The following is a 23,881-nucleotide window of genomic DNA, read 5'->3' on the forward strand; positions in this document are numbered from 1 at the left end:
ACAACATACAGTGCTAAAGATTCTGAAAAAGAATTATCTGTCTTAACTTTCTCAAATTTGTCGAGAGTACAAAGATTACTATAGTGCAAATACTTGGCAAAAGCATATTTCTGAATTTGTTATACAAGTAACACGATGTAATAAATAGAGGATTCATCACGAGTTTTTTTTTAATATGGGAAATATCAACCGAGTCTTAGTTAATCGGTATTTGCCGAGCCTTCGGCGAGGCAAATACCGATAAACGGGACGAGGTTGATATTTCCCATATTAAAAACACGAGTGATGAATTCTATTTATCATTTTCACATTTTTGCTTCCAAATTAAGGAATAATTGCATTAAACATTAACATCAGCAACTTGTCGAAATCTTACGTATAGATCGTGCGTAGTGATACATGTTTTCCATAGCCATGTAATTCACTGAGAAAAAGAGTTCCTCGGATTATTTTAAACAAAATACTTGAACAGACTTTTGCAGAATAATTGAAACTTTAATAACCGTAACAACAACGATTCTGTGTAATCTGATTATATCTCTGGTGTAACTTCACTTATAATATATAGTTTCAAATCAAACCGCTCGCTCTTCCTGTTATCTATGTGGAAATCTAATCCTCCCCAGCGCCCAATTTCAACAGTCAGTTTGTGGTTACCACATCTGAATCGACTAAGAGCAATTCTTAAATTTTTACTCTTCATATTGTGCAAATACCTTTCAGGCTCCAACACTAATTTGATAATGGAATAATTATTAAGCTTACTTGTTTCACTTATAAATAGTGCCCATGTTTGTTTCCAAAAATCCTGCAATCTTTCCCTACAAATTCTAAGGAAATGGGTTATATGTCACCAACACCCTGTTTAAACCAAACTAGACCAAATCCAAGTATGTTCAACAGATATTTTATTCTAGTTGCCAATGTGGCTCTACCAGCCCCATCTATGAACTTCAGTTTCGCGGTCATGTGACCGACCAATGGAAATGCCGTATATCGTGTTAACTTCACATAAAGAAATTATTATTACATTACCACACATTACTGTGACTGGGTATGGTTTTATGCCGCTTTTAGCAATATTCCAGCAATATCACGGCGGGGGACACCAGAAATGGGCTTCACACATTGTACCCATGTCGGGAATCGAACCCGGGTCTTCGGCGTGACGAGCAAACGCTTTAACCACAAGGCTACCCGACCGCCCCCATTACTGTGAAGTAACAAGGACATTATACATTATACAGAATCACTAATCTGCAAAACAAATCTACAGGAATAATACCAATTGTGTCAGAATATGTGTGCGTGCGTGTGTGTGTGTTGTGCGTGCGTGCGTGCGTCAAGCATGTGATACTTGCGCACGTGAATGCGTGTGTCGTACGTGTGTGTTGTGCGTGCTAGTTCTTGTTCTAGTCGTGTTTTTAAAAGCCACTGAGATACCATGCGTGACGTGAGAGGTGACAGCGCGCGTATGTTCAAGAAAATCCACAATTCTTCATATCCTGATTATCACCTATACTTGCTTCTGACAACTAATGGTACACTGAGTGAGTTGGGTTTAACGACTCTTTGAACATTAATCCAGTTATGTCACGGCGTGTCAGCTGAATGTGGAAGGAAAGCCCCAAGTGATGCAGGTCTCAGACGTTTACCGCTTCGGTGAAACCCACGAGCACAGGTATGGTGCTGACAAACCTAGAAACATAATCGTGGCGAACCGGGATTCGAACCCACAATCATAGGTTTACGGTGTGCCCAAGGGACGCAACTCTTCACAGCGAACTGCGGTGCCTTAGACGACTGGGCCACCCGTCGCCCCATAATGGCACAGAAAACATTACAGAAACATACAAACTCAAGTATGGTTTGTTGTTAACATCGTTATGACATGTTCATGTACTAGATATTGGTGTAGCGTCTTTAAGAAAACTCTCCATGCCGACTCAGGAGTTTGGTATAATTATTACATATGGTCACAGACAAGTTACAATTTCATTTGCAACATCGTACATATGCACGTGTTATCTGTAAACAGATTGTTCACCAACAAAGTCAACGATATACCAGCTGAAAAATATCTGTGCATCATATAAAGTTCAATAAAAAAGATAATATTATGCTTAGTGAAATGAAATAATACATCTTTCACTACATATTCAAGCCATCTCCTCGGCGTCAATAAAACCAAAGATATATTAATATCATGTCTTCAGAATGGATGAAACTCCTATTTTGCTCAAAGTTTCAAACTGAATTGTGTTATTGATTTGTTTCAGACACATATTTTATTTGAATCAAATATAACAGACAGTAGTCAGTATTTTTCAGTGTTCTGTGAGGACAGCGTGTTCACCTTCCTGCACGTTTTCTGACTGTCCACAACTACCATAAATTAAACAGAACATGTTTTCTTTTGCAGCTTGAATATATTGTTAGAACTTAAAGACACACACAAAACGTCACATTATTTCACATTCAGTTTGGTATTTATTGACATGGTTGAGACTTAGCTCCAGCATTTATTCCAAAATGGGTTTGTTTCTCAATGTGTATTAATCCAAACAATATTCCACTATGTATATATATTTGACGTCCGTATTGACATTAAAATCAATGTCATCGCCTTATAGATGGCGCAGCTGTTGTTGCTGAAGCCTCTGTTAACTCAATGCAGTCGAACTCCGAGTCCGTTGTCGTAGTTGTCTCCAACGAATCTACGGGGCGTTTCCGTTGCTGAAGTTTCCTTCCACATCTGATCAGACTCTCGGCGGCGTGCAAGTCAATAGCTTAACAGGTGCTATTCACCGTGGTGCATTGTTCCTCACTGGAATACCATTTGATGAAATAACTTCGATATATATCACTGACAATTTGACTAGTTTTGTTAGGTTTGTTATCTTATCTATTAAGGAACCTATTCCGCTCTCGTTACCATGATCAATTTTGTTTGATCTGTCAAATTGCCTCAGACCCGCATTTTTAATGCACATACACCTTTCTAAAATTGTCATGTCCAGATTATCGAGCAACTGACGGTACCACTCAGGTAGATGGTGCCAAACTCGCCTTACATGTTTTAATTCACAGAAAATGAGAGCGAGCATGATGACTGCGTCATAGAAGCCTTTGTGTACAATGCTCGCTGTATGCATAAATATGCATCTTTGTATCATAGGTATAAGTGGGAGAATCAAATTCGTTGCAACCTAAACCAATATTCTTTTGTAATCATGACAAGTATTTCAGCCAAGTATCACGATTATGTAATAGCGTAAAGGTGGCTGCCACGTGCCATCCCAACTGCAGACGTTTACCATGTATATATCCTTTCCTTAAGTAGATACATTAATGTGGTAATGATAGGGACAGACATGTTCTATTGTGCTTAGCAGTCACATCGATTTAAGTGTATAGAATTGAAGCCCGTGTTATAGTTTATAAGGTTTCGACCTTGCCATGTCAAATGTAATTATGTGTAAAGGGCGGAATTTGAACAGCGAGCTCATCGATTTTGGCATGGCGTATTACTAGCTGTACTTCGATTGAAAGAAAGTTCATGACGCAATTCAGTTTATGGCTTAGACGCACATAACGTAGACAATGTAAACTGTTATAGGACAATATGAACGTGGAATGAATTCACTGTTAATGGACCCGTGAAGATCCGTGAAGAGGCGACTATACTTGTCGTAAGAGACGACTAACGTGATCGGGCGATCAAGCTCGCTGATTTGGTTGATGCAGGTCATCGTATCCCAACTGCGTTGTTTGTTGCTCATGATATCAATCACTGGGCTGTCTGGTCCAGACTCAATTAATTGCGATTCGCTGTGCAGAGTTGAAACCTATGATTGTGGGTTCGAATCCCGGTTCGCCCCGATTATGTTTCTAGGTTTGTCTGCACCATACCCGTGCTCGTGGGTTTCACCGAAGTGGTAAACGTCTAAGACCTGCATCACTTGGGGCTTTCCTTCCACATTAAGCTGACACGCTGTGATATGAGTGGAATAATGTTAAAAACGGCGTTTAACACAACTCACTCACTCACTCCACCAAGTTTACTGCGTTGTAATCGGGGTTGGAGTAGGTCTTTAGCAACCCATGGTTGAAGTTAAAGGCGACTATGCGTGTCGTAAGTGGGGTCAGACACGCTGACTTGGTTGATGCCTGTCATCGTATTGCAATTACATGTATGTGAATCGATGTTCATGATATCAATCACTGGCTTGTCGGGTCCAAACTCAATTATTTACAGACCGTCGTCATACAGCTGGAATATTGCTGAGCGCGGCGTTAAACAACAAACAAAGAAATATACATCTTAGCAAAGTCGATGGAGCTTGTTGTAAGAGATATCGTATGCACCTCATCATCCGTCCTCTGTGCTTGGACACTGGGAGTAGTTGTGTAAGGCTATCAAACCAGCGTCTCTGTCTCGCAGGTTATCCCAACCTGTAGCCCGGTAGAGCCTCAAGCGGGATCATACCTTTGTAAAGTGCGCGACAAGTTGAGACCCGTGGAACACTATTGACTGCATTCTGTGCACAAAGCTGTTCGGCCCGTGTACCTTATCTGCTTTCCTTGAATAATGTCTCCTACTTTCTACCTTGGTTACTGAGATATATCGATTATATATGTAATTCCGGGAAAGATCTACTTTTCCTTTTAGAAATGTCGAACATCTATATATTGCAACGTGATAATCATAAGGGTTGTATGTGGTGTTTGCGATCAGGTGACGGTTATATCTATTTATTTACAAGTACAGTAAACTACGGTTATAACGAACACGCTTATAACGAACTAACGGATATAACGAACTAACTTTTTAGTCCCGACTATTTGCTGTAGTTATATATATGTTTTAACGAACTAAAATTAGTAGTCCCTTTGAGTTCGTTATAACCGCAGTTTACTGTACATCATCTCATGAAGGTATAATAAATGACCAGTTCCTATAATATCAAATGTTGTAACTGCTAAACATTTAATTTTCAGTGCATCTCTTAATATGTGTCAGCCTTGACATATATGTTTTAATGTCAAATTGGCGTTTTCACACAAAATAATGAATTGGGGAATACAAGATATCATATTAAAAAAGATTAAAATGCTTAATGACAACGCACGGTGGCAGGCTGTCACAACACGGCAGAAGTTCGATGCACTTCCGGGTTCAATTGAGAAGCAGTGCGTACGAAATAAGTGTCGTGTGCATACACAAGCCACGCCCACTCATGAATATTGTAGACTTAAGACCATTGTAGGTTTAAGGGCACAACATACGTGTACCTTTCACAGAAACAGAAACCGAAACTAGGATGCTTATTTTCCCAGAACTGTAACAGGTTTTGCAACGAACAAGGTCTAGAACTTAACCAGCTTACACTTTCAGTAGTAAAGCCTGCTTATAGCAGGGGGATCCCGCCTCGTTCTGGTTCTACAGCGCCTATGGATAATGTAATTTGATACCAGGTTGAAACACCACTGATCAACAAGAAAGTGGTGTCATTAGAAATATCTTATTTACTTAGAAGTTAAAATAAAAGAAGCCCTTACTTTTTCACATATGAATTCATCATAGGTCCACCTCCAATTATAAGTAATTATCATGATATAATGATACAGCCTGACTCCAGTAAACGGTGCAAAAGTAATATGTTCACACTTCCGGTTGTACAGTTTTTCCCTGTAGTTCAACTTCAATATCAGGATATTTTTATCTCAAGCCATATAAGGCATTATTCTACATTTTGTATTGGTTGTTGGTGTATTTGGAAAAGAGTCAATCACAGAAAAAGGTGGAGCTTTAGTATAGTGTAGCAATCTGGTTGGTTAAAGAGCATCACCCTTTCTGAAACATTTCATTCAGAAATAGCTGGTTCTGGAATTCACTTTGTGTCAACAGTTTACACTTTATCGCTGATATCTGTGATCGTGGTGAAAGACCTGTCACCCGAGGTCAAATATATCGTCTTTGTTTTGTGTAAATATAATGATATCATCTATTCAAATGGACAGTTCTTCATTAGGGGTAAACGATGTGACTGGAGGGTCACATACTTCTTGTCCAGGATCTTTCTATCTCACAAGTGCTAAAAACAAACTGTCATTACTACAGTCTTGTGGGATAATTAAGCAAACAATTTATTAAATTGTATTGGCACTTGTATCCTGTGCAAATGAAGAAAAACATTCAGAAGCCAGTAGTTGATTCTGCCCCCATAATGACGTGTTTGGGTCACGTGACCAAACCAAGACGCCGGATTGGTTGGAAATGGAAAACTGTCGTCTGCTCCAAATTGCCATACATTTTTAGACTTTTATTGCAAGGTAATGCCAGGGAGATACTTCTTTTTATTGTTTCTTGATTGGATTAAGAAAGTGATATATTTTTAAACATACAGATATGAAATAATCATCTGTATATACAGTTTGCATTGTACTCCTCGTCTTCCAAATGTGGCATAATATCTATACATGTGCAGATACAGAAAGTATAGTTTCAAAAGGTACTGACACGACATTAGACTATGAATGGAATGATTTTAACAAATATTTTGATGGAGACTACTTAAATATTCCTAATGAAGAGTACCAACTATTGTCCAGCGATAGTGGAGAGGAATTTTGATAAAAGTGATGGAAATTTTGCCCTGGTGGAGGTTCGTGCATGGTTGGACTATCTTGTTGACACAACTAAATATATTACATGTATTCTTTTAACAGATACACATGTCAATGGAATTTTCTGACTTAAATTAAATATGGGGCTCAACACTATCATGATTTTTTAATCATGATATGGCAAACTCATCAACATGATAATGATCCTCAGTTAATAACCTATATTTCCCCTTTAATCACAGAATTCATGCCTGTTGAAATTAATGGAACTGTAACATAATAACATCTTTGTAAATGCATGAAAACAATATCTGTGATGTTGACAGTTTGTAAAAGTTGTATCATATTGTTGTTAATACATAGTATCCTTGTGTATTTTTGAGCATAATTAACAAATGTAACATAAACATTATGCTTTTCCTGACAATCAGTCACTTACATAACAGTTTGATTCTATCTGTGATAATAACATTTAAAAGATACTGAAGTATATTGTTTTGTGTTATTCTTTGACGAATGTACTAACACAAATATTACTGCAGACATAGCAGGACACCATGTTTGTGTGTTACTCTCTGCCTTCCTGGGGCGGTTGAACTAGATGTCATCGAAGAGAGTGCTTATCTCTCTTAGGGGCCAGTTTTAGATATCACATTTCGCATTCTCAAAGCGAGGCCATTAAAAACTAAAATTAGTAGTCCCTTTGAGTTCGTTATAACCGTAGTTTACTGTACATCATCTCATGAAGGTATAATAAATGACCAGTTCCTATAATATCAAATGTTGTAACTGCTAAACATTTCAGTGCATCTCTTAATATGTGTCAGCCTTGACAGATATGTTTTAATGTCAAATTGGCGTTTTCACACAAAATAATGAATTGGGGAATACAATATATCATATTAAAAAAGATTAAAATGCTTAATGACAACGCAGGGTGGCAGGCTTGCTGAATACGTGTACCTTTCACAGAAACCGAAACCGAAACTAGGATGCTTATTTTCCCAGAACTGTAACAGGTTTTGCAACGAACAAGGTCTAGAACTTAACAGCGGTTGATAAGAGCCCGCTCAAAGCTCAAAGCGGATGCAAGCTTCGTAAATCGTGCTGTTTTGACGTAGGAGGACGCAGCCAGAAGAAACTCAGACATATACGATGGGGGGAAACAAGAAAAGGAACCGCCATTCTATTCCGACGACACCCTCCCCTGATAATACAGGTAAGGATAGGTAGAATCGATGCACTTGGTGGAAATCAAGGCAAAACGATTTTGTGCGTGTTTTTGTATTTTTTATCCTGTAAATTCATACTTATCATATCATAACACTTTATTTTATATTTTATGCCACAGGTTAACTTTATTAACGTGTGCTCTTTCCTGAACAACTCCCACTCGAGTGTCCTTTCTTACCGAGCGGCGCTGTGACAATGAACAGCCTTGTTTCCTGGGTATGTTGCGCTGGCGCTACACTGTAGCCAGCGCAGCATACCAAGGGAACAAGGGCGTAACAATGAACTGTCTGCTTAATTCATAGTTTGCAGTCATATATTTTGTCAGTGAAGACAAATTGCAGTGGTTGCTGGACCCTGCCCACGCTTTCTATAACATGTATAACAAGTTTGTCTGTTAATGTCATGGTGGTCTACATGTAGCAACACGTCGTCATCATGGTGAAAAGCCGTATGACGTAAATTCATTTCCTGGAATCGTCCACATGAATAGAACAGTACGATTGCACAAGGCCCTTGCATTGATAAATGAATATTATACTAACGCTTCTTTCAATATCTTTTTATGCACATTGCATGCTTGTTTTACCTTTAAAAAAGCTTAATTTAAAAAAAATGCAACAAAATGACACATCATGCAGAAACTATAAAGTTATATGGTCGCAGCCAAAGGAGATATTGGGAAACGGCTTTTATGTCTTGATGTTTAATAATGAGATTACCCGTGAAAATCCGGGTCGAATGGTTCTTCAGCAACAGCTGTAACAGGCGACTAACGTAATCGGGTGGTCAGGTTCGCTGACTTGGTTGATGCATGTCACCGAATCCCAATGGCGTGGATCGATGCTCATGGTGTCAATCGCTGGATCGTCTGGTCCAGGCTCGATTATTTACAGACCGCCGTCATAAAGCTGGAATATTGCTGAGTGTGGTGTAAAACAACAAACAAACAAACAAACTTACAGTCAGCTTGATAAACAGTTTGAGTTTTCATTCAGTTTCATCTGTTGTTGTCTGTTTCGACATGCATGATGTTTCCGATATCCTGCCGAACAGTGGTCTATTCGAGAGCCGGGAATGCGGGGGGTAGGTGGTTCGATCCCCGGCCGCGTCATACAAAATAACGTTAAAATATGGTACTTGTTGTTACCCTGCCTGGCGCTTGGCATTAAGGGTATAAAACAAAGACCCGTCGGCTGAGTATACTGTATTTAAACGGGGAATCCGTGTTAGACTGCGGCATGGTATCTCAGTGGTCTAGCACAATAAAATCCGGACTACAGTAAACTACAAGTATAAAATTAATCCTTGTCTGTTGAAAATGTTGAATAGCTGAAATATTGCGGCGTTAAACAACAAACAAACAATAATGAAATAATTCTGAGAATGTTTAGAAGCATTTTAAGGGGTACATTCAGAGGAGTAGGGTTTTGAAGACATGTAGCTCAAACAAAGTCAAATGATATGCACCCGGGGTGACCACATCTTCCCGAGGCAAGTGAGTTAACTGACTATAAAAGTCCAGTTTCCACCCTTGCCGAACTAGGCTGGTATTATGGAGTTACATTTTGGCTGGACTAACGAGTCTATATGCATAGTCCAATCAAAATCGCGCACCGAAATCAAAATCCGGTTCGTAAAATGTCATGCAGATTTCGGTCGACTGCAGGATTTGCAAAGCAGGTGCACCGCTAACTCGTTGTCAACAGATATTTTCTAAATCTTTTCATGTTTTTAATCAAGGTGCTCACGTGATTTGATGCACTTCGTTTTGTAGGAAGCAAATGCAAGTGATACGAGAGGTTAAATCTGATTGGTCAATAGGAGAGGCATAGAAAGGACATAACTCGTAATAGCCACTGGTGGTGCTACGATCGAGCCCAGGAATTCCAGCCTAGTTCGACAAGGGTGGAAACTGGACTTTAAAAGTCAGTTAACTCTCTTGCCTTGGGATGATCGGGTGACCACTGACCAAAGTGAAAAAAACATAAAAGTGAAGCATGTAATACTGCAGAAACATGTCAAGTTTGAAAGTTATTTGACAAGCGGTTGTGGATCAATAGGTCAAAAACGTTTTTTAAATAGTTTTTGCCCGTTGTCAGTTGTTCATCCACTCAATGAACCATTGAAGACGACTTTCAAGTATATTTGAGTCGATGTCATTGTCTTAGCTATATTCCAGCTGTATGACGGCGGTCTGAAAATAATAGAATCTGCACCAAATAATCCTGTGATTGACATCATGAGCATCGAACATTTGGGATACGATGACATGCATCAACCAAGTTAGCGAACCTGACCGCCCGATCCTGTTAGTCGCCTCTTACGGCAAGCATCGTCGTCTATTACGACAGGGGGACACGGGTGGCCCAGTCGTCTTAGGCGCCGCAATTCGCTGTGCAGAGTTTCGTCCCTTGGGCACGCCAGAAACCTATGATTGTGGGTTCGAATCCCAGTTCGCCCCGATTATGTTTCTATGTTTGTCAGCACCGTACCCGTGGGTTTCACCGAAGTGATGCAGGTCTCGGACGTTTACCACATTATTCCTACCACATTAAGCTGACACGCCGCGATATAACTGGAAAACTGTTAAAAGCGGTGTTAAACCAAACTCACTCATTTTTTTACGAAAATCCAGTAATATCATTAGGCCGGAAATGCTTATATTTATGTTATTGATGTAGCTACAGGCATTGGAAACTAAAATGGAAAATATCTAATATGGACATCTGCCTTTACTCGCTCCAACATGATATAGATGAAATACTGTTCAAAGTTGCGTTAACCCCAATTACTCACTGATAAATTGTCAACCTGTCCACAGAGAGAATGACTATAGTGTCAACAGAAGAGAGAACAAAAGCCTTAACCTTGTCCTTCGACGCTGAGGTGCGCCCTCTGATAGACCTGGTGGACAGACTCCGAGGGTATGGTCTGGACAGTGACATCAACCTCCCTTCCGTCGCCGTCATCGGGGACCAGAGTGCCGGCAAGAGCTCTGTTCTTGAAGCAATCTCTGGCGTTCAACTGCCAAGAGGAACGGGTAAGTTGTGTTTCAGAGGCTGGTGTTATGCAAAACAACACAATTACATCGAACGGTAAATGGGTGTAAGGCAGGTACATACACATGTATATCAACTGAGTCTGGATCAACATGTTAACAGCTTGGGCAAATACATAGAATAGACATATTTGTGGAAAGTCTGCTGAAAGTCCAAAGCCATCTTTCGGGTGTATGGTATATTTTAATTTAAGTCAGATGTCGTCGATAGTAAGCTTGAGCGTTTTTGAAAAGGTCAAAAGTCACTTGACCATGTCCGAGTTTAGCAAACAGCAGAATCAACTTGCAATCAATTTGGCAATATTATGAACGTCACAAATCATATAATATTTGCAAATTAGCCCGGACTGAGTTCGCGACATTGCATTGACAAAAATTGATCAAGTTAGTTATGTTCTCAAACACATTTGAAAATTCGAAGTGATTCGTTTTATATAGGTATAGTAACAAGGTGCCCGTTGGAGATGCGGATGAAGCATTCAGAGGATGAGGACATGTGGGAGGGAAAGATAATGTACAAGGACATGTATGACATGGCCCATGAGGAAATCATTCTGAACAGAGAGAGCGTCGGAGAGCTCGTGCGGAAAGGTTTGAAACAATTAAATATATTGATTTTCAAATGTTCGTTATAACAAGAACTAAGAATTAATATATTCATTTTCACTTAAAACCAAATCAATATACTTCTGACCTACCAACTGTTTGTTTGTTTTTCAACACCGCACTCAGCAATATTCCAGCTATATGGCGGTCTGTAAATCATCGAGCCTGGAGCAGACAATCCAGTGATTGACATCATGAACATCGATCTACGCAATTGGGATACAATGACATGCATCAACCAAGTCAGCAAGCCTGACCACCTAATCCCGTTAGTCGCCTCTGACGACAAGCAAAGTCGCCTTCAACGGCAAGCATGGGTTGCTGAAGACCTACTCTAACCCGGATCCTCACGGGTCGACCTACCAACTGAAAGATTTAAGTTCTGCAAGGTCTGAGTTCTGTTTAAATAGGACTTTACTTGGAGTTTAGACTGCTGTCTTGACACGTGCTATTGGTATGTTCCATACAGCTCAGAAGGAAATGACAGATAGTGCGAAGGGCATCAGTGATGAACTCATTACTCTGGAAGTGACGTCATCAGATGTTCCTGACCTTACCGTCATAGACCTGCCAGGTATTGCAAGGAACGCCGTCGAGGGTCAGCCGTTTGATATTGAAGCGAGGGTAAGCTCTGACGTCACAGTAATACAGTGACACTGTTATACCCATTTTCAAAACATGTCATTCGGCCAGGAAAAGTACAATTTAACCATTTGCTGGACATATAAAAAATCTTATCAAAATACAATTGAGAAAATATTTTTTTAAAGACAGTGAAAGATCGATCTGGTTATGCGGACGCCATATCAAATGTTTCATTCAAAGGATATTTTTGTTATTCTAAACCTCTGATCAGAATAGTGAATTTCATAGAATAGTTGTTCAATACATTGTACACCCCAGAATATTTTGAACTGATATGTACATCCTTTCAACAATATAAAACAGTTTTAGAATATTAAATTCTGTCTGTAAATTATCTAATAAACTGGAGCACCTCTAAATAAGTTACGCCGTTATATTACTGGAATATTGCCAAAAGCGGCGTAAAACCATTCTCACTCACTCTCTCTAAATCAGTTACCATCTTTTTTTCAGATTAAAAATATGATCCGTAAATACATTGGACGCCAGGAGACTATCATCCTTGCTGTTCTACAGTGTAATGTGGATATAGCCACATGTGAGGCACTCAAAATGGCAAAGGAGTTTGATGCCGAAGGTGGCAGAACTCTGGGTAGGTTGATCACTTTCGTTAAATGTTTAAAAAGGCAATCAGAAAATGTATTTAAATGATATTGATCTCTAAGTTTGTGTTGATACTTTCATGTACATATGTTTTTCGATGGGATTTTAATATTAAAATGAATCTGCACAGGAGTTCTAACAAAGCCGGACTTGCTGGACAAGGGAGCCGAGTCGGGCGTGGTGAGGATCCTCAACAACATGGAGTTCACACTGTCCAAGGGCTACATCATTGTCAAGTGTCGAGGCCAGGAAGCTATATCGGACGGCCAAACCTTGAAACAGGCGCTAGAAGTAGAAGAAGATTTCTTCAAAAGTCACAGACATTTTAGGTAGTGTTATCACTGCACTGACAGGCATACAGCTTTGTACATACATGTACATCTATGAAACCATCATTATCTACAGTTAAGACGTCAGACCAGTATATCTGTATAAGACTGGGTGTGATTGCGCTCAACTATCGACTTCCGCTTCGATATTCATGAGACCCGTGAAGATCCGGGGTAGAATAGGTCTTCAGCAACCCATGCTTGCCGTAAAAGGCGACTATGCTTGTCGTAAAAGGCGACTAACGGGATCAGGTGGTCAGGCTCGCTGATTTGGTTGATGCATGTCATCGATCCCAATTGCGTGGATCGATGCTCATGATATTAATCACTGGATTGTCTGGTCCAGATTCGATTATTTACAGACCGCCGTCATATAGCTGGAATATTGCTGTGTGCGGCGTAAAACAACAAACCAACCAACGATATTCATGATATTAATCACTGGATTGTCTTGTTCAGAATTGATTATTTACAGACCGCCGTCATATAGCTGGAATATTGCTGAGTGCGGCGTTAAAGAACAACAGAAATTCCTATGTTCCAGCTCCTTGCGACCATCATTATCATTATTTACAGTAAAGACCAGTATGTTATTATCTATATCACACTGGGTGTGATTGCGTTCAACCATCGACTGCCGTTTACTTTCAAGATGGGGATAAATATCATAAGTGCCATATAAAAATAAGCCAGGGTAACATTATACCTATTTAAACAGTCATGTTATTTTATGAGTTTCATGTATGTTTCCTATGTTCTAGCTCCTTGCGACCATCTCAGTGGGGAATCCCCAACTTATCAGGTAGACTGTCACGTGAGCTGAAGATACACATCAAGGTTTGTATACCAAAATAGTTACTCTAGCTTTGTCTGGAATATATTTTACGCACTTACACAGCATTTGCCTTTGGATTTTCACCCTGTAAGACCAACCCGCTGGTAGACTAACGGGATCGGGTGGTCAAACTCGCTGTCTTGGTTGATGCATGTCTTCGTATCCGAATTGCGTAGATCAATGAGCATGATGTCAATCACTGGATTGTCTGGTCCAGACTCGTTTATTTACAGACCGCCGTCATATAGCTGGAATATCGCTGAGTGCGGCGTTAAACAACACACAAACAATAACTCTTGGTAACTCTACAACATGTGACAAATATTGAAGGCCAAATTAACCTTCAAATAAATATGTTGAAAGAAATATTCTATGTCCGATAACTCAACAAGAGCAACTTTGTACATATTATTGCTAGAGTAGGACATTCAAGTTGAAGTTTCAAGTGACCTTCATTCTCGAAGTAGTTCTGCCTATTTAGGTACTGAAACAAATACCTGTTGTATTACATGTTAATGAGAGCTAGCACCAATGTTTACAACTATAAAATTATAAGTGCATTGCCAAACTGCGAAGAATGTCATGAAATTCTGTGATAAAAATGCACATAACTATTATCAAGGCAGCTAGAGGCATTCCTTTCAAGTTGTACAGCATTGTGTTTCCTCAAACCGGAAATGCTTGCATTAACTGGAAGTGCGTATTATTCTCTCATTCAGGCAGTTTGAGCCAAGTTTCGAAGTACTGAACTTTTTTTTTGAAACGGAACGATATGGTTAAACGTAAGTGACAGTACTCTTTTATCAAGGTAGCTAGACGCATGGGGATTTCTGTTTGAAACTACAGTTAAGTACGGTTATAACGAACTCAAAGGGACTACTAATTTTAGTTCGTTATAACCGTAGTTCTTTATAAGCATATATACAGCATAACTACAGCAAATAGTCGGGACCAAAACGTAAGTTCGTTATATCCGTAAGTTCGTTATAAGCGTGTTCGTTATAACCGTAGTTTACTGTAGTTTGAAACTTGAAACTAGAAATGAATGAAGTAGGTTAGATGGAGACGTGTCCTTTTAGTTATAGTTACAACACACCAAGACGAGTTGTTTGGGCAGTAAGAGCACGGTTTGGCATGGCATTTGATTGACAGACAAAAGGACCGAGGGGCGGGTGTGTTGTAAGTGTGTTGTAAGCACGGGTTGCGACGGTCATTCCAAAATTGCGCGAGTTTGTGTAAAATTTAGTTACGTATAATATGACGTTAAATATGACGTCACATGCTTTCTGCCTTCGAAACGTTTTTAACTTTTAATCTAATTGTTAAATCAAGTGTAACTTTTGGAATTTTCAAAGGCATATTAGAAATTTCAACTATTAATTTTCCGAATTTAGCAAAATGCGTTCTGTGTCCAGTTGTTTTTATGTTTGACAGTTACATTGTAATCTTTTAATAAAGTTATAAACATTTCTATTGTTTTTTGGTTTATTTACGTTATTACTCTTGAACACTGTACAACACTGAAGAAACATTGTCGTAAGTTTGAAATTTCTCAAGCCATTAGGCGGGGCTTGCTGATCTTGGCATCAGCCAATGGTAATAATCTTTAACAAACCGTGCTCTTACTACCATGATACAGCACGGGTAGGATCAAAGGTACCGCTTGCAATCCGTGCTACAAGATCTGATATGAGCGTCTATTTTAGAAGACCAATTTTTTCCCAAACGGAAGTACATGTAATAGATTCTGTGGTCTTGGTGAAATGGCTGGGAAGGGGTTGATACTGTGTTTACTTACAAACAGGGATTCTATATTTGACACTGCTCATCATGAACAATGTTGCAGAAACTGTTACCGGATCTGAAGGAGGATGTGCGCAACAAACTTCTTGAGACGGAGCGTGACTTATATGAACTTGGCGAGGATCCGCCAGCGACAGCCTCAGAGAAGCGGCAGATGGCTCTCCGGGTAAGTGACTGAGTTGGGTTTAAATAACCCTTTTAGAAATATTTATTTCACGGGCATATAATGTAATAAAGGCGTCATCCCCATGTGGGTAATCGAAGTCAGTTAGTAGAGAGGCTACGCCAATGTAATTTCTTAGGAATTAAATATACATTGAACGCACGAAAGTGGTCAAATGTAACTAATTTTATATATTGGGATAACACTTTCTTAGTAAAGCTCACATTCTCGTACTTTATTGGGTTGAGTCCCATCCGGGATTCGAGCCAATACTGCCAGAGTGAGGCACCTAATCGCCAGCACACAAAGTCAGCGCTCTAACCCACCCAGCCACAGAGGCTTCCACCATAATGAAAGTCCGACAACTGGTTGTCAAGATCACGTACTTTGTGTACCCCTCTGACAAGTGTAAATTGGCAGGAATCCCGTGGCTGAAAGCCATGAACACACGGTGCCATTTAGAAAGTGGTCAAATGTAACTAATGTTACATATTGGTGGCAGTGAGGGTTCGAATCACGGATGGGACTCAACCCAAACAAGTACGTAAATATGTACTTTACTAAGAAAGTGTTATCCCAATATATAAAATTAGTTGCACTAAACATTGACTAAAATGACTCAACAGATAAAACAGGTAAGATAGTATAAACCAATAACAAGCAATCCATGATGACGATGCAATAACAAAATAACAATTGTATGCCATTTATGAACTTTGAACGGGTGTTGTCGAAATTGTTTCCGTTTACAAGCCGATTCAGTGTATACATGTATTCATATTCTTATAAGTTTACACATGTTCCCAAATCTATAAACTTATTTGGAGGAAACACCAAAGTAATTTCATGGAAGCAATATTTTATGAGGTGTTATGTTGTCACAGATGGTCACCGAGTTTATCGACATTGCCACCACGTTGACGAATGGACAACGTTGCGATGACCCCAAGTTTCCGCCACAGATTAACACCTTATTCAGTGTTGCTCGACGGTCTTTCGCAGAGTTGCATAACACCGCTGCTCAAGAGCAACCAGGCATGTAGATTGCATACCTACTTGAGAATATATTAGAGGCATTTATATTTTCGCGACTTTGTGCTATATTACACATCACTGATTTACACATTGCATTTTAGCACAGAGACCATGGTAAACAATTGAAACTGAACGAGGGGAAGTAAAATATAAGAAATATCAATCCCGACAATAATCAATAACTCATAAACAGTTCAATATTTCTTCATGAACGTTGCCTACACATGATCTAAACCGATGCCTTTTGACCTTCTGCTCTCCGGGCGGATGCTCTACCACTGGACCACGGCGGCGGTCACTTGCATAGGATCGATTCAGGAATTGTTCCAATGCTTTTGCTATTCGTTTGTAAAATTTAATTTTAGAAATATTTCACAATTCACTTATTATAATATTACTAATTCACGTTATTGGAATGAAAGGAAAGCACGTAAAGAATAGAGGGAATCATTTATCGTAGTCTTTCGTTATCAACCATAATAACAGTTCATCGAGTGGCAATAGCTGAACTGAACCGTGGCTTCTTTGTTTGAATTAGGATTAACATACTGAATTGTTTGTTAGGGACTTTTAAACTGACCTCAGGTGCTTCTGTTCACAATACATTGACTGACACATACATGTACGTATTTTCTCCTGCTAGACACAAAGGATCGGACACTGAAGACCGAACTACAACAGAGAATGGAAGCGTCCCGAGGTCGAGAGTTCTGTAATTTTCTTGGCAAATTTGAACTGGTTGAAAGTTATGCTCGGGAATACGTCTTGAGATTGGAAACACCTGCGCTTCGCTGCTTCGACGAAGTACATAGCAAGACGATAGAAATTCTAAAGATTCTATCAGAAAAGTGTTTCGAGAAATTCCCTGATTTTGCAGACAGAGCAAAGGTCTTTAACACATTTTAATTCCTTCTCTTTAGTTAATCGTATTCTTTCACACAGTAATGAGCTAAGGCAATCTCATTAAAATCCGATCTTAGTTCTCGCTACCGCTAAACAAAGATCTGAGGACATCCCATTGCGGTTCACGTCAGACCGACCTTGCGCGAACTTTGACCGACCAATGGAATGACCAATCAGAAGGCAGCTTTCTCGTGCTTTACGGCACAAATTTCAAATTGGCGACTACGCTTCGAAACATATTTTGACAAATTCTAGATTTCAAATTTGAAACCTGAACAAAAAACCCATTTGGAATGGCTAATAGATGGTCTAGATTGTAAGGTTTCAGTCGTTAAACCCGGAATACCCCCATGTTAAAGTTTTCGAGATTGCATGTTTAGAAACAATACATTGTTGTATACATTGATATGACCCCAGGGCACATATGATTTTTATGAACCCCTATATGTTTGCCCTCGTAGGTAATAATATAAGGGTAATGCTATTTTTCAGGGCATTATAATTTGCAGAAGCCCGAGGTCTTCCATTAACTGCCCGATGAAGGAGGGCATTATCAGGTTACAGTGGCCCGCCCATTTCTGATAACGTGCGGGCGATGATAATTCTGTCCATTTTAGCTATAATATCAGATAGACATCAGTAGACATCTTACATGTGCAATGTATGTATTATTGTAATTCTTGGAATATTTCTGTTTTCTACATCATCAGGAAATTATCATGAAGACAAGGAAAGCGACTCAAAATGACTGCAAAGAGGAAATACAGAGGTATTTCAAGATGGAGAATCTCGTTTACTCCCAGGATCAAACGTATGGCGGCGAGTTACGTAAGTGGAGTCAGTGAATACAGTTATCATCCCATTGACTGGTCTCTCGGTATCTATAAGAATATTTCTAAATTTACTTGGCTTGTTAGTGCCGACTCGACTATTTACTCGACTACTATACGACCGACATATTTTGACATATCTACAAACTGGCTCGTACAGCAAATAGAGTTATGAATATATAGAAGATATATCACGTGTCGAGTCACGAGATGAGAGAAACATGACATTTCACGAGACACATGGAATATCCAATTTATATATACTTTTTGTGTAGTTTTCTATATTCCAAATGTAAATCTTTAAACGTAAATTCTGCCTACCTGACACGAAGGCCGTTTCACCACCCCTTGTGGTTGCGGCTTAAAAAGTAGTTCTGAATTTGCAAATTCTCAAAAATTATAAACAAACGTATTGAGCGTCACGAAAGTTCTTTATCATACATTCGGATATGATTGTATACAAAATCAACTTTAACAAATTACCCTTGAAACCGACGAGACTCCTGTTTGATGGGAATGAATACAAGCTGGTCAAGTAATAAAAATGGTGCTTTCCGAAACGAACAGTCTCGATTGGCGAGATAAATGAGACATTTACAGTTTCTAACGAAACATTTTTCGAGAGAAAAACAAACACCAAGAAGTGTAGGTGTTACAATACAAGTATACTGACATCATTCAATTGACTGGGACCCGTGAAGATTCCAGGGTAGAATAGGTCTTCAGCAACCCATGCTTGCCGTAAAAGGTGACTTTGCTTGTCGTAAAAGGCGACTAACGGGATCGGGTGGTCAGGCTCGCTGACTTGGTTGATGCATGTCATCGATCCCAATTGCGTGTATCGATGCTCATGATATTAATCACTGGATTTTCTGGTCCAGACTCGATTATTTACAGACCGCCGTCATATAGCTGGAATATTGCTGAGTGCGGCGTCAAACAACAAACCAACCAACCAAATCCATTGACTGGTCTCCGAAAAGTTTTCTGAATTCACTTGACTTGCAACTGGTTATGCTTCTTCCAAGATGCGTCTTCAATCATGTATTCTATGAATATGTGCTCTTCGAGTTTTTCCTGGGTCGTTATGCAACTTTACAATTTTCAGATAAAACACACTTGATTTTCGACCGCCTCCGTGGCCTAGAGGTAGAGCGTCCGCCCGGAGAGCGGAAGGTCAGGGATTCGATCCCCTGCCGCGTCATACCAAAAGACGTTAAATTATGGTACCTGTCTGGCGATGGGCATTAATGGCTAAAACATGACTTGTCGGCTCGGAGTCAGTATAATGTGTCGGAGTGGGGATATTCATGTTAAACTTCGGCATGGTATCTCAATGGGCTAGCACTATTCGGCATCAGTCCGGACTAGTACAAGCAGCCACACACACACACACACACACACACACACACACACACACACGTGCATGCATGTCGCTATATAAGTGCAATAATCTTGGACGCGACGTTAAACCCAATTTCACCTCACTTGATTTCCAATGTTAGAAAAGTGTTCGCATGACTGGACATACATCATATATACTTTCACCGACAAGTATTGATCTATTTGATACCAAAATACGCTTTGGAGATATTCACTTTCTAAAAGGACTGTGTCAGTAATCACTTAATAAGCGTTGTCTAAATGCATTAATATATTTGGCTGCGCAGAAGTTCGCTTAAGAATAATCAATCAAGCAAATGAACAAAGTCAACAATGAAACTAGCATCGGAGATCGTCCATCCGCCCGCTTCTCAAAGGAGACACATTTTCTCAATAACAATTTAAAGTTATAGAAATGAAATTTGCCACACTGTTTTAGTGGTCTTAAATGAGTTATGACCCTTGCGCCGTGCATTTCAACTTGGGCCATAATGCGTGAAATGGTGACAGGTTTTCTACTAAAATTACATGAATGAAAATTTGCATGCTTATATAAGAGATACTTGTCAAGACTGATTTCGAAAATTGTATGTATACAATTACATGATAGTTGAAATGAAATACAAATTCAAACTGACAAACAATGAAAATAATTTAGCTGGGGTAAGAGTATTCGGTGTCACGGGCAGTCGGCTGCGAGTTCAACTCCAAGCATGGTTGTAGCCACCTATCACAGTGGGGAGCTTTGTCTGGTGGAGCGATAGTGTAAGAGAGCTCCGCGAACGGGATGACGATGTGAGGAGCTGGAACGTTTTCAGAGTTGGAGTATACACAGTTACTGCCCTTGATCCATGTTAGAAAGAGTATAGTGTCTACGATAGGGATACATTTTCAAAGAAACTACTGAGATTAGCTTATCTAATTGATACTTATTAAGACTGAATACGAGAATTAGTGCCATAATTTTTTTCCAGAGAAGGGTCCTTTTGTGTGTATATTTTTTTTCATTTAATATTTTTTTCTGATGACACTCCAGCGACCCTTGTGACTATCCGTTCTTAAGGCTTTATAGGACTCTTTCTTTATAGTTTATATTCACTACTTTATGAACAAACAAAATTCTAATGTTCCCCATGGCGGGCGATGGTGATAACGCTGTTTCTTGTTAATTCTAAATTTGTTGGCTCTGTTACCATGGTGACCATCAAAATCTGTTTATTTCTCAGTAGTGAACATGTAATGTAGTCCTTTTGCGAATGTTTATTGTCGGTTCTAGGAAAAGAAGAGAAGAAACGAAGGGAAGAAGAGGAGGAGGAAGCAGAGAGGAAACATAAGGCAGCGTCAAAATATAACGTTCAGTTAGGTACTGGCGTATTGATAGCGTCACGATCACGAAAAGGACTTCTCATTTAATACATCAGAATGTAATATCTGCTTGACTCCTGCGATTTGAACCCAGTCACTATATGTAGTGCTGTTAATAACTTTATCAAAATTAACATAGTTCCTCGAATAGTGTGTATATAGAAACAATATACACGCTGAAGCTACTCCTTCTGATAATGAATATGCATCTACCGAGTACATAGTTACACAATATGATTTTTATAACATTTTTATAAGAATGTTTCTACATTTCAGGCTCTGTAAAGGATGAAGATGTGAACGGTATCGGCAAGGCATTGCTGAGTCTAAAATCCTATTACCAGGTACATTCGCTATATCTTACTCCATGATGAATGTGTCTTTTCAATTTGACCCGCCCGGCAATTGTTTTTCTCAACATATGTCATGCATAGACTTCAAACCCGATACAGCCCCCATATAACACTGGAGACATTATAAGACATGATAGTGCGACACTGAAGGGCGACATTACGTTCAAGTTTTTCCTCATTTTCCAAACAACAGCTTATTTTTGCGAAGAATTATATCGATTGACTCAAGCTTTTGTCGATATGCCTATCTGACATCAACAAAATATTTGAGGCTTAGAACTTATTTCATACATAAACAGTTACATATTTCTGAGAGGTCCTTATAATGATAACATATAGCAAAACCCTTAAAAATGGCAGATTTCTGGTAGTCCTCAGGATACCTTAACTATTGGGCAGTTTGGCAAGAATTATAGGACTAGTGCAAATTTCTACCGCTGGTATAGTCAAACATTCCTCGACATATTTTGCTTAATACATAAGAATATGACAGGAATTGTTGCCTACTAGTTTCTTGTAGGAGTAGAATGTTGGATTGTCATAGCAGTAAACTGGTATATACCTGTTTCTTATTGTTGTATCGATAGGGCAGACAAACGAAACATGTATGACATGTTCACTTCATTAAGATTACAAACTTTACAAACACAATGAGATTCATCAACACCCTCGCTCGCCCCACAGTTGTCTGAATAGGCAACTCGTTTAATCTCAATAAACATAAAAACCTGACTCTGTCGTCTCTTTCTCGTATATTCATTACGTAATACCCAGTATTTAACATTGTTTTGACTTGTACATAATTCCGTCACCTGGTAGCTGAATTCATTTTATTAGTAAGAATCTAGATGTTACCCTCACGTAAACGATTCTTGAATACTACCAAGAAGAGATTAAAATCGCCAATGTTCTGGGATTGCCATACATCACCAAAACCGACACTGAAGATTAAATGCTAGTATCTAACGTCCCCTGCCAATGTTTTGACACCAGCCTCATCCAAGCCATTTCATTAAAAGATAACACCGATATAGTGAGAACCCCGTCCCTGAACATGCAACCAAATCGGAAGGTCTAAAATGTACCCTGTGCTAGTTTTGTGGTTTGCCGGGAGTATATGCATTGCATTCTAGAATGAATAAGTGAAACGAGTGTATTCGTGTTTCTTCAGTGAAAGTGGAATCTTTTCATGTACTTCTTTTGCGTGGTCAAGGAGAGAGAACTTCTGCTCTCTGTTTACCAATCCTCGTGTACATTTGTTTCAGATTGCTGCACAGCGTCTCTGTGACGTCATCCCCATGATCATTCAGCTGCACGTGTTCAAGGAACAGGTGGAGGATATGCGAACCCAGCTGATGGACATTGCTTCTGATGAAAAGACCATGGACCACATCGAGGAAGATGCAGACATGGCCTATAAGAGGAGGGAATGCAAGTCTCGTCACGAGAGACTCCAGCTGGCGGAGGAAGAACTTGACAAAATCTAATTAATTTCATTAATGTCAATCCATGCTCTGTCTCTGCTTGCTTCTGTCACCCACCATCGTTGTCCTGACAACCCATCTGTAATTTCTTTAATGCATTGACATATGTTAATGATGTATTGGGAATCGTCCCAAGCCAGCAGGAATCAAGCGATCGGTATGCTGCAAGAAGGGGCAACTCAAGTGATCATCGCCAGGTGTGTTTCCGTCCATCCATGCACGATAACTCGACTGTGGCATCGTTTCAACCTTTTGGTACTTTTGGGACCCGCTGTGTCTCTGCTTGCTTCTGTCACCAATCATCGTTGTCCTGACAACCCATCTGTAATTTCTTTAATGCATTGACATATGTTAATGATGTATTGGGAATCGTACAATGGACTCTTTTATTTATACGGATAAAAAGTTTCTCCATGGCAGGAAACGAAGCCATTTTGGTTTTGGAATGGACGAATGTATCATTCCGTATTACGTGTTATTATAACTGTTCATTTTCTAAATGCGTTTAAGCTTTTATTACTTGGTTTATGGTTTTCTACAAATCAGGAATGTCGTGAAAACATTCAGTCTAAGGTTTCGTTTATTATCGCTGAGCCTGATAATCACTCAAACGTGACAATACT

General features: G+C 39.4%; 1 protein-coding gene across 1 annotated transcript; it reads left to right on the forward strand.

The window, feature by feature from the left end:
- Positions 1-7,644: 7,644 nt before the first annotated feature.
- Positions 7,645-23,772, forward strand: LOC124132594 (interferon-induced GTP-binding protein Mx-like). Its single transcript, XM_046496575.2, has 14 exons — positions 7,645-7,849; positions 10,685-10,903; positions 11,360-11,512; positions 11,997-12,151; positions 12,626-12,764; positions 12,906-13,104; positions 13,866-13,941; positions 15,786-15,908; positions 16,790-16,940; positions 17,584-17,828; positions 18,554-18,671; positions 21,333-21,419; positions 21,698-21,765; positions 23,040-23,772. Exons 1-14 carry the CDS (start codon positions 7,786-7,788, stop codon positions 23,259-23,261), a joined length of 2,019 nt encoding a protein of 672 aa, XP_046352531.2. The 5' UTR covers positions 7,645-7,785; the 3' UTR covers positions 23,262-23,772.
- Positions 23,773-23,881: the final 109 nt, after the last annotated feature.

The sequence above is a fragment of the Haliotis rufescens genome, unplaced genomic scaffold (genome assembly GCF_023055435.1).
Source record: "Haliotis rufescens isolate VD_foot unplaced genomic scaffold, xgHalRufe1.0.p SCAF_11, whole genome shotgun sequence".
Lineage (NCBI taxonomy): Eukaryota > Metazoa > Mollusca > Gastropoda > Lepetellida > Haliotidae > Haliotis > Haliotis rufescens.